Here is a 15,249-nt window from a genome sequence, read left to right as displayed (position 1 = left end):
ATGTCAATAAACCTAGGAGTATGAGACATGTTTCCTGCTGTGAAACCAAGTAATTTCAAAATTTCAGAACAGGGTAGACCTATAAACTTCCAAATGCGTCTTTTATTATTTTTATTTTGAATGTAACAACCCAGAGCATTCATATTTAGAAAACATGGCCATTCAAGGAAATAAAAAGGCAGTCCATTAGTTCCATAATATAGTTTTGTTTGTAATTTTATTTTCCTTCCTGTCGCCCTAATTTTTCCCTTCCTTCCTTTCTCCCATTCTTTTTCCCTTTCTTTTTTCTATCTAGGTCTGGTATTAGACATATATGAAGGCCAGATCACTGCAATACTTGGTCACAGTGGAGCCGGGAAATCAACACTGTTAAACATTCTTAGTGGGCTATCAGTTCCCACCAAAGGTAAGAGGTTTTTCCCAAAGTCAGGTCGACGTATATATATAGATATCAGCTCTTACTATGAAGTCCTTCTGATTGTTAATCACAAACACAAATAACTGTGGACAAATGGAAGTTAGTTCATAGTGTTAGTCTACAGAGGTATGCGATACTGGATTGATACATATATGAAATTTGAGTCTTTCGTGAGAATCAGTTTCTTGATCGTAAGTTACCCTTTGGCATTCGAACTTGTACCTGTTAGCTTTTGCTGCATAACAAGCATCCTCAAAATGAATGGCTTAATATAAAGATGTTTTATCATTTCTCACGATTCGGTGGGTTGACTGGCTCGTGTTTCCGCCTGGACTGAGTTGTCTGGTGCCGGATGTTTTGGCATAGCCTCACTCACGTATGTGGGGCTTCAGTTAAGAATGCTTCTCTTCTCTGTTTACACGGACTTTCATCTTCCAGGAGTCTGGTCAGGATTCTTCAGCCGGGGGTCCATGAGCCCAGAAGCCAAGAGAGGGCAAATACATCCCAGGGTGGAGGCAAATTCACAGCCTCTGCCTGGATCACGTTTCTTAAGATCGTTTATTATATCGCCAAGCCTAAATGTGAAGGGTGAAAAAATAGATAACATCTTGATGATAAAGCTGCAGATGGGACTTTCTGTTTTCTTCCAGTATACCACACGACCAAAACAGAAGTTCATAATGCCTACGTTATATAAACCTTGGAGAGAAAATCGTGTATCTAAAATGTAATTGATAAATATATAGTGATTTTTCATCTAGATAAATCTTTCTTTTCTTAAGTTTTTGTTTCATTTCCAGTTAGTTCACATACAGTGTAAAGTGAGTTTCAGGTATACAATATAGTGATTCGACACTTCATACAACACCCAGTACTCCTCACGGCAGCTGCACCCCTGAATCCCCATCACCTGTTTCACCCATTCCCCCCCACCTCCCCTCTGGTAACCATCAGTTTGTTCTCTGTAATTAAGAGTCTGTCTAGAAAGATCTCAATTCAAGCATTCCTCTGATATTAACTCTTAACCTTTATTATAGGTTCAGTCACCATTTATAATAATAAGCTTTCAGAAATGGCTGACCTCGATAATATCAGCAAGCTCACTGGGATTTGTCCGCAATCCAACGTGCACTTTGATTTCCTCACCGTGAAAGAAAATCTCAGGCTGTTTGCTAAAATAAAAGGAATTCGGCCGCATGAACTGGACAAAGAGGTACAGAAACATGTTAGAATTAATGTATGGGTCAAAAAGAGATTGTGAACTCTATTTGTACTGAGTTCTTTATGCTTTCATTAAATCATATTGGCGCAAATCACGTATAAGTGTTCGACGAAATCGAACTTAGATAACATCTAACATTTATGTGTAACTTACAGTGTGCCAAGCAGTATCCTTAACTTCAAAGAGAATAATTGGCCGATTCCTCACAACCACTCTAAGAAATAAGTACTGTTACCATCCCCATTTTATACATGTGGAAACTGAGGTTCAGGATCAAGATTATGCAGCTAGTTAAAGTGGAGTTGTATTCAAATCCAGGCAGCCTGCCTCAGGTTCCATGCTTTGAGCCATTACACTTTACAGCCTTGCGTTTTCAAATTTAACAAGAAAAGAAACAAAATCTTGATTTGTGACATAAAGCTTCTTATTCGGTTAGATACAAAGAGTTTTGCTGGAGTTGGAGATGAAAAACATCCAGAACGTCCTTGCTCAAAACTTAAGTGGCGGACAGAAAAGAAAACTCAGCTTTGCGATTGCCATTTTAGGAGATCCTCAGGTAAGTAAGTCAGACTAAATTTGGAGATGAATTCAAAATTTCAAAAATGAAACTTTGGTAGTGGTCCAAATCTTTTATTTGCAAAGGACATCTGTGCCAAGGGATTGATGATAGAACATGAAATATAAGAACAAAATCTTAACTACCGTATCCTTTTAAATATGTAAGTAATGTGGTTTCTGCGTGTTTTCTGGAAGAACTGTGCTTTACTGGAAACACACTTTATATACATCCCTCCTCGGTAGGTTTTCCTATTGGACGAACCAACTGCGGGACTGGATCCCTTTTCAAGGCACCTTGTGTGGAACCTCCTGAAGGAGTGGAAAGCAGACCGTGTGGTCCTCTTTAGTACCCAGTTCATGGATGAGGCTGACATCCTGGCTGGTAACTGCCGATTTCCTTTGAGTGTCATCATGAGGTCTTTATGAGACTTGGGAAATATGGATTTGTATCCTGAGCAGCTGTATTTTATAATCTGGTCATCTAGTTGTACCTAGCAGTCCGAACAGCTGGTAATGATATGAACTGGGCCCGACGAGTCTCACTCCCAACCTTGTCTGTGTGTCTCCTAGAATTTTCTATCGTTTGATGTTACAAGGGCATAATCTGCCAGGAAACTCAATTATTGTGAAGAGAGAGTCTGTATTCTAATACATTAATCCTTTTACTCAAAGTTAAGGTACACTGACTTGACATATTCGAATAATGGTTTGGTCCATTAAAATAGATAGTGCCACAACAGTCTATATTAGAAGACGTATTCACATAACCTCCCGGAGTGGTTAGATGGCAAAACAATAGGCTAAAGTCTACAAGTAAGATTAAAGTGTGCCTGTTTCAATGAGTTTTTATGAAGCGCTGTATTTGAAAATGCAGGGGTGCCTGGGTGGCTCAGTCCGTTAAGCGTCCGACTCTTGATTTCAGCGCAGGTCATGATCTCACGGTTCATGAGGTCAAACCCTGCTTCAGGCTCTGCTCTAACAGCGTGGAACCTGCTTGGGATTCTCTCCCTCTCTTGCTGTCACTCCCATGCTCTCTAAACCAACAAGCCAACAAACAAATAAACAAATAAACTTCAAACACACACAATAAAGAAAATGTGGAAGCTCCTAAATTAGAGTAGAATGGTGGTTACCTCTTGGGAAAGAGGGGACGACTTCTTACGAAACTTTCTTCTTTGCTTCTTCCTTTTCAGATCGGAAAGTGTTTCTCTCCAGCGGGAAGCTGAAGTGTGCAGGCTCTTCTCTGTTCCTCAAGAAGAAATGGGGCATTGGATATCACTTAAGGTAGAGCCACATGAGGAGGCTGGGAAACTGAGAAAGGCACATGATGTAAGCACGATGTTTGATGGAATGAATACATTACAGCACAGGTGAAACTCTTGATCTGTCCCACACCGGTATTTGCATGTGCATATGTGGAGATATTTACACACATATATGGAATTGGTCTGTATATAGGAGAGAGGTTGACGGGTAGATTTTAGAGACTGAAAATACAAGGTAACAAAAAAGCCGAGATAAATGTGATAGAAAATCCATCCACAGCACGCTGTTAAGGAAGGTTTGGATTGAGGGAACTTTCACGGCTGACACGTGGTATTATCCACCCTTCTCCCCCCTCACCCACGTGTTAACATCGTTTCTTGAGTAGGCTCCTTGCTTCTACTTGATCTCTCAGTGGTGCTGTTCATGTGCTTGCTCTTCTCTCCGTCCTCTTCATTTTATTTTTATCATTATTTTCAATCAACCGGGGTTGATGGAGTCATTCAGAGAGAAGATGCGTACCATCATTTTATTTAAATCTTGAGACTTTTGAGATAGAAACTATTGCTATTTTTATTCTATAGATAAACGTAGAGTGCCCTAGGTTCGGAAGTGAGAGAGCCAGGAATTGAATCTGGATATTTTTAACTTTGAAGGCTAATATCCAGGTCTGTATTTTAAATTGATGTTTATTTATTCATGAATTGGTCAGTTTGTCAAAAGTATAGCTCTAACTTATGGCATCTGTAACTTAAATATATATATAAATACATATATATTTACATATATATATATATATATGACACAAGAAACAAAAAAAATTAATGGCTCCATTTTATCTATCATAATCCAAATTTTGTTGTCATATGAAACTGGTGTGGCCCACCTTATTGTGACTTCCATATTACTCGCCTTTAGTTAAAAATTAAATATGCAGGGCGCCTGGGTGGCTCAGTTGGTTGAGCGTCTGACTCTTTATTTTGGGTCAGACTGATCTCACGGTCGTGGGATCGAGCCCCGTGTCCGGCACGGCACTGAGGGTGGATGGAGCCTGCTTAAGATTTTCTCTCTGCCTCCCTCTGCCCCTCCCCCGCTCCTGTTCTCTCCCTGTCTCTCAAGAAAAAAAGAAAAAAATACACATTGTTCATTGCACACGCCTGTCATGACCTACATTTCCCCTTGTCCGAGGTTATCTCCAGAGGCTGGCAGTTTTCTTGGGTCGATTCCCTCCTGTTTTCGTCCTATGGAGTTATTTGAATGCTGTCTCGTGTAGCTTTTGCTAATCTTCCAGCTCCGTGTATCGTCCCGGTGTTTCATTTCCCCAGGCACATTGTTTGAGTTGCTTCTTGGAAATGAATTAAGCTCTCTGCAACTCGGTTTCCTCGCTGACAAAGTGGGCATAACAATTCCCAGTTGCAAGTAAAGGTTAGAGAAGAGCAAATGACGTCGCGCCTCGTACAGAGCACCGAAACAGAACGTGTTCTCTAAGTAAAAAACGATGGTCAGGATCCCTGCATACCCAGGTATTTAGGTATCGCCCGTGGCCTGCTTCCACGTTGCAGCAGCAATGTTGAAGATTTGCAGTAGAGACCCACTGGCCGCAAAGCCTAAAACATTTACCACGTATTCCGTTTTCAGAAACGAGCCTACTGCCCTCCATTTCTGAGCTATAGGCTCCCCGAGGAGGGTACATTTTCTGCTCCCTCAGTCCTCTCTGGTGCCCAGCACAAGTTGTTGTAAGTAACCAAGAAGTATCTATTAAATTGTTTTTATTTCAGGGGGCAGCAGCACCATGGAGAACAGTTACGACTTGGGGGGTGTTATTTAGTTTTTTTTTTTTTGCTTCATTCTCTCAGTGAGTTTCACTGCCTCTAAAAATGAAAGGGATTCTCATTTGTTCTTACTATGCACCAGTAAGCGTAGTTTCAATGTAAGCATTTGATCAAATAAAATAGCCATTTTTTTAAAAAGAAAGTTTATTTGTTTATGTTGAGATAGAGAGAATACAGGCAGGTGAGGGGCAGAGAGGAGAAACAGAAGCCCAAGCAGGCTCCGTGCCGTCAGCGCAGAACTTGGTGCGGGGCTCAAACCCACAAACCGTGAGACTGTGACCTGAGCCGAAATCGAGAGTTGGATGCTCGACCGACTGAGCCACCAAGGTGCCCCTAAAGAAGCCTTGTTTAAAGGACTTACTAAGTACAGACATCACTATTACCCAGTTCTTCGGACAGCCTTAAACGTCAGGAATCGTTATTCCATTTTGCTAATGAGCGGACTGTCCAGATAGGGCAAGCAGCACACTTCAAACGGCAAAACCGAGTTTAGAAGCCAAGTCACTACTGGTATTTGTCTATTGTATACTTTAAAGCCTGGATTCATACGTTTTTGTTTGTTTTTCTACGTTACGGAAATACCCATGGTATTTTTTAATGGGTAGACTGTTCTCTATGATTCTGTGTTCTTGGTCAAAGTTCTGGGGTTAGCACTGCAAAGAGAGCAAAAATTAGTGATCTCAACGACTCACACCCACATTCATCCACAATTCATTTCTGTCTGTACCCCATTTCCTTCAGAGCATTTACTCCTATTGCATTTACTACTAATCATTTATTTTTCTGTCTGTTTACTTGTTTTCTCCCTGTCTCCCCACCAGACAGTAAACTCCATAAGAACAGGGCAGCACTTTTATTCACCGCTGTATCCTCAGCATTTAGGGAAGTTTTTGTCACATACTAAGAACTTAATAAATCTGTATGGAAGAGCCAGTTGAATAACGGAAACTGTTTTGTCCCTGCCTATCAAAATCCCCTTCTGTTTTCCCAATACAGTAATCCTATTCAGCCAAATTAAACTCCCTTTGAAAAATCTTCACCATTTTCCACTTTGTGTAGTCCTGCTGTGTCCCTGCTGTCTTTACTGTGCCACTGTTCTCCTTTTAAGGACTTGAGTCAATATTAACTTGCTCTGGGCATCATCTCTAAATAACCTGACCAGTGGTTCTGATTAGCTCCCTCTGCCTTCTCCTATTACATTTATACGATCTGAGATTTTTTCCCCTTTATTTCAAACATGAAATAGAAGTCATTGTCTTCATGCTATTGAAGACTGTGTCAAATAACATATATCTTTCTTTTTTATTTTTCAAACACCAGTTTGCAGTTGAATGAAATGTGCATTCAGGAAAAAATAACATCGCTGGTTAAACAACACATCCCCGATGCCAAATTATCAGCAGAAAGTGAAGGAAAACTTGTCTACACATTGCCCTTGGAAAGAACAAGTAAATTTCCAGGTAAGCACACTGTGAAATGAAATGTGTAAATAAAATTTATAATCATAATGATAATTCTTACAGCATGTATTGAGAGCTTACAATGTGTTCAGGCATTTGAAACATGATGCAAATAAGACAGTGGTTGGATGTTTTTATCAATTGTAGGAAATATTATATTTCAGTAGTTGCACTGTAATGTCTGGGCATTTTAGGGAACTCTTTAAGTCATTCATTCCCTCTGTGGTGCATAGCAGAATCTTCTAGTGTTCGTAACTGAATGAACACAAGTGGTTGAAAACGTCTGGCTTAGCCATTACGTTAAACAGCCCCGTGATTGGTCCTTTTCGTTTTCGACAGGATTTTTGTGATAGCTTTGGGGTTTTTATGCCAATACATAAAAGTTTACTTTAGGACTACCATTTTGAATTCTTTGTCGGGTAAATCATAAAGCTTCATTTACGAAGGTCTGTTTCTGGAAGTTTCTCTTGTTTCTTTGTTGGGAGCATCTCCCACTGATGTCTCCTCTTCCTTCACACTCTGTGTTGATGTCTGCACATTACGTAAAGCGGGCACCTCTCCCAGGCTTCACAGGCTGGCTTTCTGCAGGAAAGGGGACACCGGCGATCAGCCTGGTCAGAGATTCGGAGGGCTGCCATCAACTCTTTTGAAGCAGGCAGCTGTGGTTTTTGTCTGTGCTGAGCCAGAGAGTGACTAATGGCACCACGTAAACTATAATAATCAGGTTTGTGTGATATTGGCAGAGTGATAGACACGTAGACAGAACGGAATAGAGAATCCAGAAACAGACCCACAGAGATACGCCAGGCCAATTTTCGACAGAAGTGGGAAAGCAATTCAATGGAGGAAAGATAACCTTTTCAACAAATGGAGCAAGTGGACCCACAGGCATAAACGTGAACCTTTATCTAAATCTTCTACCTTAGGGGCGCCCGGGTGGCTCAGTCGGTTAAGCGGCCGACCTCGGCTCAGGTCATGATCTCGCGGTCCGTGAGTTCGAGCCCCGCGTCGGGCTCTGTGCTGACGGCTCAGAGCCTGGAGCCTGTTTCAGATTCTGTGTCTCCCTCTCTCTAACCCTCCCCCGTTCATGCTGTGTCTCTCTCTGTCTGAAAAATAAATAAACGTTAAAAAAAAAAATTAAAAAAAAATGGAGAAGGGATTAATAGTTGCCATAGGGTTGGGAAAAGAAGGAATCAGGAGAGATGGTTGCAGCTGTAAATGGGTAGCATGATCTTTGTGGGGATGGGAATATTCTGTATCTTTTTCTTAAATGTCTATTTATTTCTTTTGAGAGGGAGAGATATCGAGCACGAGCAGGGGAGGGGCAGAGAGAGAGAGAATCCCAAGCAGGCTCTGCACCGTCCGTGCAGACAGGGCCTGACGTGCGGCTCAAACCCGCGAACCGTGAGATCGTGACCTGAGCCAAAACCGAGAGTCGGACACTTAACCAACGGAGCCCCCCAGGCACCCTGGAAATGTGCTGTATCTTGATTGTATTTTCACTAGGGTGGTTGTGATCATTGTACTGTGGCTTTTTAAGATATTACCGTCGGGGGAAACGGAGTGAAGGGTACAGATCTCTCTGTATTATTTTTTTTTACAACTGCTTGGGAATCTAAAATGAGCTCAACATAACAAGTTGAATTAAAAGAGAAAGAAAAAGTGCACTTATTATGTATGTCATTCAGAAAACCTGCTCCCTGGTAGAGAGGCCCTCTAGGAGGGCCACACTGGATGGTGGAAGAAATTAACTGGGCCATACGTGTGGTTAACAGACACATAGATTAACCCCACAAAGTCATTCACATATACATTTTATGGCGACAGCACAGGCGTTCCTTAGAGCCATGGGGCGAGATGTTAATCAAATCCTGATTAATGTGTTTTCACAGTCGTTACAATTTGGAGGAGGTTTGTCCAATTTTAGGGAAAGTGAAGAATGACACAAACCACTCATCAGCAGTTTGAATCTCACCTCTTTCCTGCCTTTCCATACATAGGACTCTGATCAAGACAGAAAGCTTTTTTTTTTTTTTTAATTTTTTTTAACATTTATTTATTTTTGAGACAGAGAGAGACAGAGCATGAACCGGGGAGGGTCAGAGAGAGGGAGACACAGAATCCGAAACAGGCTCCAGGCTCCGAGCTGTCAGCACAGAGCCCGACACGGGGCTCAAACCCACGGACCGTGAGATCGTGACCTGAGCCGAAGTCGGCCGCTTAACCGACTCAGCCACCCAGGTGCCCCAAGACAGAACGCTTTTAACTTCTCCTTTTGCCCAGGGAGAAACTATAGGTGGAAGGTTCAGGACTTCTATAATCCTGCTAGGATTTAAAATTAGGTTTCAATTCAGGCTTCATTTAATTAGCTGCTATTATTCAGATCCAGACAGGCAGAGACAGTGTTCATTATGTTAAGAACAGTGGCCGATGCAAAAGTGGCTTTGGTCAACGAACTAAAGGGTACAGGGACAGAGCATCGCGGGAGGAGGCACCAACCTCCAGTTTCCCACTACGACAAGATGCCCTGAGTCCATTCTGCGTTCTTGATGACATCTTGTGAATTGTTTCTTCCACAGTCAAAAGCAGAAATAGAAAAAATTTTAAAAAAATAAAAGATTTATTATTCGTGTCCTTCCTTTAATATAGTTTTTTTGGAACTGAAGAAGGTTCTGTACCATCGTACCAATCCTCAAAAAATTAGTTCTCTCCGTTTTGTTGGCTAAAGCACAAATGGCCCTGAAAAGAGTCTTCAGTTAATTAGAGTTGAAAAAACCCAAAGGTCCCCTGTTCATTAAATGTTAAAAGTTACCATAATTAAGTTAAAAACAAACTTAAAAAAATTTTTTTTAATTTTTTAATGTTTATTTAGTTTTGAGAGAGAGAGAGAAAGAGAGACAGAGCATGAACAGCAGAGGGGCAGAGAGAGAGGGAGACACAGGATCTGAAGCAGGCTCCATCCAGGCTCTGAGCTCTCAGCACAGACCCTGACGCCGGGACTCGAACTCAAAAACCACAAGATCATGACCTGAGCCAAAGTCGGATGCTCAACTGACCAACCCGGGCACCCCTAAAATGAAATTTTAACATAAATATAAATGACTATAAATTATTATTTGATCAAAGGAGGTTAATATATGAGCTGTTACAATATAAATTTTAAAATACAGTATTTGAAGAGTAAGTACGTACTATGAAATGTTAGCTTTTAAAATGTATAGTTTTATTTCATACCTTTGTGCTTTGTCGCATGAAAAGTTGTCTTCACTTGTGATTTTCATAGTTTGGATTTGCTACTGTACGTGTTCTTTAGCGCTTTACGAGGATCTGGATAGGTGTCCTGGCCTTGGAATCGAGAATTACGGTGTTTCCATGACAACCTTGAACGAAGTGTTCCTGAAACTAGAAGGAAAATCAGCTGTTGATGAATCAGGTAAATAAAATGCGTGACTGATCATGTCAAGGTATTCACAGCACCTAGTGCAGTATATATTTCCGTAAAACACTGTTACATAGATGTGATTACAAAATGTGGGGTTCTGTGATGATCAGGTCCTTTCCTAGACAAGGATACATGGAGCCAGACTGCATTCCTGTCACATTATACCTTTCCTGCCAATATTGCCTTATTATTAAAGCTGGCCCATTTTCTTCTATCCAAGGCTCACTGCTGCCTTCATCCCATTTCCCAAGAGCAATTTCAGACAAAACATGTATTATTTTTTAAAACTTTGTTTTTAATGTTTTTTTTAATTTTTTTTTTTTACATTTATTTATTTCTGAGAGACAGAGAGAGATAGAGCGTGAGTGGGGGAAGGGCAGAGAGAGAGGGAGACACAGAATCCGAAACAGGCTCCAGGCTCCGAGCTGTCAGCACAGAGCCTAATGCGGGGCTCGAACTCACAAACCGCGAGATCATACCCTGAGCCGAAGTCAGATGCTTAACCAACTGAGCCACCCAGGTGCCCCAATGTTTATTTATTTTTGAGAGAGAAAGAGAGACACAGCATCAGCAGGGGAGAAGCAGAGAGAGGGAGACACAGAATCCGAAGCAGGCTCCAGCCTCTGAGCTGTCAGCACGTTTATTTTATTTATTTTAAATTTATTAAATTTATTTTAAATGTATTTAGTTGAAATCCCTCTCTTCAAGCATTCTGAATATGGCCTCCCTGGTTTCTGATGAGAAGCCAGCTTTAGATTTTACAGAGAATATCTTGTGGGCGATAACGTGTTTTTTCCCCCTGCTGCTTTCAAGATCCTTTTTTTTTTTTTTTTTTTTTTTTTTGTCCTTGGCTTTTGACACCTTGACTGTGATGTCTTTAGGTGTCGATCTCACATTTATCCCACTGGGAGTTTAGTGAGTTTCTTATATGTGTAGTGAATGTTTTTCATAAAATGTGGGAAGTTGTTAGCCATTATTTTTTCAACTATAATTTCTGACCCTTTTTCTCTAAACTCTGCGTCTGGAACTCCCATTAACCCAGTATATGTGGTCGTGCATATTAGAATGCTTGATCGTGTCTCCCATCTCTCTGAGACTTTTTTTTTTTCATTATGTTTTCTTTCTGTTCTTTAAACTAAATTATCTCACTTCTTTTGAGTCATGTTCACTGATTTCTTTCTTCCGCCGAAAGAAATCTGTGGAGCTTTTATTTTTTTCAGTGAACTTTTTTTTTTTTTAATGTTTGTTTATTTTTGAGACAGAGAGAGAACGGGGAAGGGTCAGAGAGAGAGAGGGAGACACAGAATCCGAAGCAAGTTCCAGGCTCTGAGCTGTCAGCACAGAGCCCAACGTGGGGCTCAAACTCACGGACCGTGAGATCATGACCTGAGCTGAAGTTGGACGCTTAACCGACTGAGCCACCCAGGGGCCCCTTCAGTGAACTTTTAAATTTTTTTTTTTTAACGTTTATTTATTTTTGAGACAGAGAGAGACAGAGCATGAACAGGGGAGGGGCAGAGAGAGAGGGAGACACAGAATCCGAAACAGGCTCCAGGCTCCGAGCTGTCAGCACAGAGCCCGACGCGGGGCTTGAACTCACGGACCATGACATCATGACCCGAGCCGAAGTCGGACGCTTAACTGACCGAGCCACCCAGGCGCCCCTTCAGTGAACTTTTAAAATCGGTTCATGCACTTTTCAGCTCAAATCTCTATTTGGTTATCTTAAATAATTTTTACATCTCTAATTATATCCCCTATTTGATGAGACATTATTGAAATACAGTAAAACTTTGCTTTGTGAGCATAATTTGTTTCGGAAATGTACTTGTAATCCAAAGCACTCATCTATCAAAGCGAATTTCAGGAACCATTGGCTCAGTTGTGATCATGTGACGCTTGGCACCACATTCTATTCGTATTGCAAGGCACCACTCATGTATCAAGTTAAAATTTATTGGAAACGTTTGCTTGTCTCACTAAACAAGTTACTTGCAATCCAAGGTTTTCCCGTACTTGGTGATTTATAAATGCGTCATTCGATGTACGAACATTTGTGGATTTCCTAGACGTTATTGCTGTTGACACATAGATCATATTCCAGCACAGGCAAAATTCTAGAGCTCCCTCTGTTATACAGCCCCAAATTTCTCAACAAGAAATGATATCTACCTGATTTTCAGCTTGCTGTCACTTTTTGTTTACTTGTTTTGGGGGGGTTTCGGCTTTTCTGCTACTGGGGAGTCAACCTGACTCTCCATCCTTGACCATGGCTTACCACGCCTTGGGAGATCGCTCCACCTTTCCACCCTACACCCAGATGTCAGCATGCCAGTGTATTGTACCCAGCCAAGATCCGTTCTGCCTCAGTATATTTCTTTCTGCTCATGTGTCCTGTAGCCAGCCCCTGGTGGATTTCCTTCACAGAGGAAGGCCCCATGTACCTTGACGATGTCTTCCACAAGTAAAGAGTCTCTGCACTTTAGCGTGGATCTTTCTCAGCTTTTCCTTCCCATCTCCAGCCTTTGGTGTGCTGTTTCCATGTATTTGGTGAAGTTCTCATGGGAAAGGGTTGGTAAATGATGTAAATTCATTTGGGGACGTGAGTACCACGTGACTCTAGTCTGTCCTACCAGCCCATACGTGACCATAAGAGTTTGTTCAATGCCCTCTCCTTATTCATATCTAAAGTGGTTCTTTCCTTTTCCCATGCCTCTAGGATGAAAGGAGCCATGGGTATCATCTCCCTCGGAATGAGTCTTCCCTTTATGGAAAAAAAAAAAAAATTTTTTTTTTTACTTTCTTTATGCTCGTATCTGATGGGTTAAAAATAACTGGTATATTCTCTCGGTAAGAGAGGTGACAGTCTCTTGGAAGCAGGAGATCCCTGAATTATTCTTTTAATATACTGTTGACCCCTACCTATAAGATCTTTACATCTTCTTCAATAGTAACTGGAATGGTGTGTTTTTGTGTCTGTGGTTGAATATTTATGGGTGTGTGCTTTCTGAGGTTTGATATCAGGCTTGTTTTAACACCATACAATGGACAGCATCCCGAGTCTCCAAAGACTGTTGGGCATATACAAGAGTGCAGCCTCCAGTGGTGCGAACAGATTTGAAATCCCACCAGTGCCAACAATTAACGGTTGATCCCGTTTGTAGCATGTCAATTCGTAGGTTGTTTCTCTAGGCGAACACCTGAGGTTATTTTTCCCTTGCAAGTGACACCTCTAGGCACGCTATGATCTCGCGTGTTTGCCCTGACCTCTCGAACGTGTTGTCTGTAGCCAAATGATCGAAGATCTCCTTTCTACTCCTTTTGTTCAAGGCATCAAACTTCCATTCATGTTTCTCGCTCATGGCGGCTGCCAATAGCACCACAAAACGCCCACAGTTACGCAGAAGACTCTAGCAGTGTGGACGACACAAGCTCCTACATGCAGTAGGCTCCATAACGTCCAGCTGGAGCCCAGTTTTATGAATTGCGTTTTTTCGTATTTTGCAGATATTGCCACGTGGGGAGAAGCCCCGTCAGAAAGAGCTGGAGATACAGAGAGGCTTGTTGAGACAGAGCAAGTTCTCAGTTCGCTTAATGAGATAAGCCAGACCATAGGCGGAATGGCTCTTTGGAGACAGCAAATCTGTGCGATCGCAAGGGTTCGCTTCTTGAAATTAAAGCATGAAAGGAAAGCTCTTTTATCACTGTGAGTGTCAGAGTGCCACGGGGGGGGGTTTTCAGTCGATACATTAAGAAAACAAATCTAAGATGTAAAAGCGAGAGGAGACCATCAAAAAATAAAAATAAGGTGGGGGGGCGCCTGGGTGGCTCAGTCGGTTAAGGGTCCGACGTTGGCTCAGGTCACCATCTCACGGTTTGTGGGTTCGAGCCTCACTTCAGGCTCTGTGCTGACAGCTCAGAGCCTGGAGCCTGCTTTGGATTCTGGGTCTCCCTCTCGCTCTGCCCCTCCCCCACTCACGCTTTGTCTCTCTCCGTCTCTGAAAAATGAATAAACCTTTTAAAAAATGTAATTTTAGGGGCGCCTGGGTGGCTCAGTCGGTTGAGCGGCCGACTTCAGCTCGGGTCACGACCTCGCGGTCCGTGAGTTCGAGCCCCGCGTCGGGCTCTGGCCTGATGGCTCAGAGCCTGGAGCCAGCTTCCGATTCTGTGTCTCCCTCTCTCTCTGCCCCTCCTCCGTTCATGCTCTGTCTCTCTCTGTCTCAAAAATAAAAAAACGTTAAAAAAATGTAATTTTAGGGGTAGGCAAAGGGCAAAATACTCAAGAAAAGAGTCCAAGAGCTCTGTGTTGAATTTCCATAAATTCTTGATGGTATCACGTTCTAATCTGCTCAGGCAGCTTTAAAGGTTAAGAAATGACTGTGCATTCACACTGGCACTTTTCTCCTGGGTAGGCTCTTGATTCTCGGATTTGGAGTTTGCCCTCTTCTCACAGAGATCATCACCATGAAAGTGTATCAACAGAGCTACGCTTGGGAACTCTCTCCTCGTTTGTACTTCCTGGCTCCTGGACAACAGCCACGTGATCCTCTCACAGGATTACTGATCATCAACAAAACAGGTAATAATGTGGCGAATACTCCATTCCCAAGTGCATTCACGGTTAAGAGAAACATAAAGCATGTGAGAGAGAAAAAGAAACTTTTGACTTCCTCCGTATAAAACTGTTTATGAGGGTTGAGGAGGGTGAATGCAAGTCCAGGAAGGTAAAGGGGACTAGGAAAGGACTTGCCAAGGAGACATAAACTTTCTGGTGGCTGTGGGCAAAATGAAAGCATTTGTATCAAAAAAAAAAACACGTTTGTGGGGCGCCTGGATGGCTCAGTCAGTAAAGCATCCAACTCTTGATTTCAGCTCAAGTCATGATCTCACAGTTCATGAGTTCAAGCCCCGTGTTGGGTTCTGTGCTGACAGCGCGGAGCCTGCTTGGGATTCTCTGTTTCTCTCTCTCTCTCTCTCTCTCTCTGCCCCTCCCCTGCTCAACCTTTATCTTTCTCTCTCAGAATAAAGAAATAAACATTAAAAAAGACACATTT

General features: G+C 42.1%; 1 protein-coding gene across 5 annotated transcripts in view; it reads left to right on the top strand.

Annotated features, from left to right (window-relative positions):
* The window catches only part of ABCA8 (ATP binding cassette subfamily A member 8), a 77,100-nt gene that overhangs the window by 32,719 nt on the left and 29,132 nt on the right, over positions 1 to 15,249 (top strand). For 4 of the 5 annotated variants that reach the window (XR_006196498.1, XM_042915813.1, XM_042915814.1 and 1 more), the window contains 9 exons: positions 296 to 406; positions 1,456 to 1,631; positions 2,077 to 2,196; positions 2,442 to 2,580; positions 3,392 to 3,482; positions 6,614 to 6,753; positions 10,037 to 10,186; positions 13,703 to 13,901; positions 14,608 to 14,774. Coding sequence is in view for 4 of the 5 variants with exons in the window: in XM_042915813.1 (XP_042771747.1) it covers positions 296 to 406; positions 1,456 to 1,631; positions 2,077 to 2,196; positions 2,442 to 2,580; positions 3,392 to 3,482; positions 6,614 to 6,753; positions 10,037 to 10,186; positions 13,703 to 13,901; positions 14,608 to 14,774 (1,293 nt within the window). In the remaining variant the exon portion in view is untranslated. The remainder of the gene's footprint in view (positions 1 to 295; positions 407 to 1,455; positions 1,632 to 2,076; positions 2,197 to 2,441; positions 2,581 to 3,391; positions 3,483 to 6,613; positions 6,754 to 10,036; positions 10,187 to 13,702; positions 13,902 to 14,607; positions 14,775 to 15,249) is intronic. The other variant, XM_042915815.1, reaches the window with a different exon arrangement.

Source organism: Panthera leo, chromosome E1 (genome assembly GCF_018350215.1).
Source record: "Panthera leo isolate Ple1 chromosome E1, P.leo_Ple1_pat1.1, whole genome shotgun sequence".
Lineage (NCBI taxonomy): Eukaryota > Metazoa > Chordata > Mammalia > Carnivora > Felidae > Panthera > Panthera leo.
Note: the sequence above shows the minus strand (reverse complement) of the source record. Positions and strands in the feature narration are given on the sequence as shown.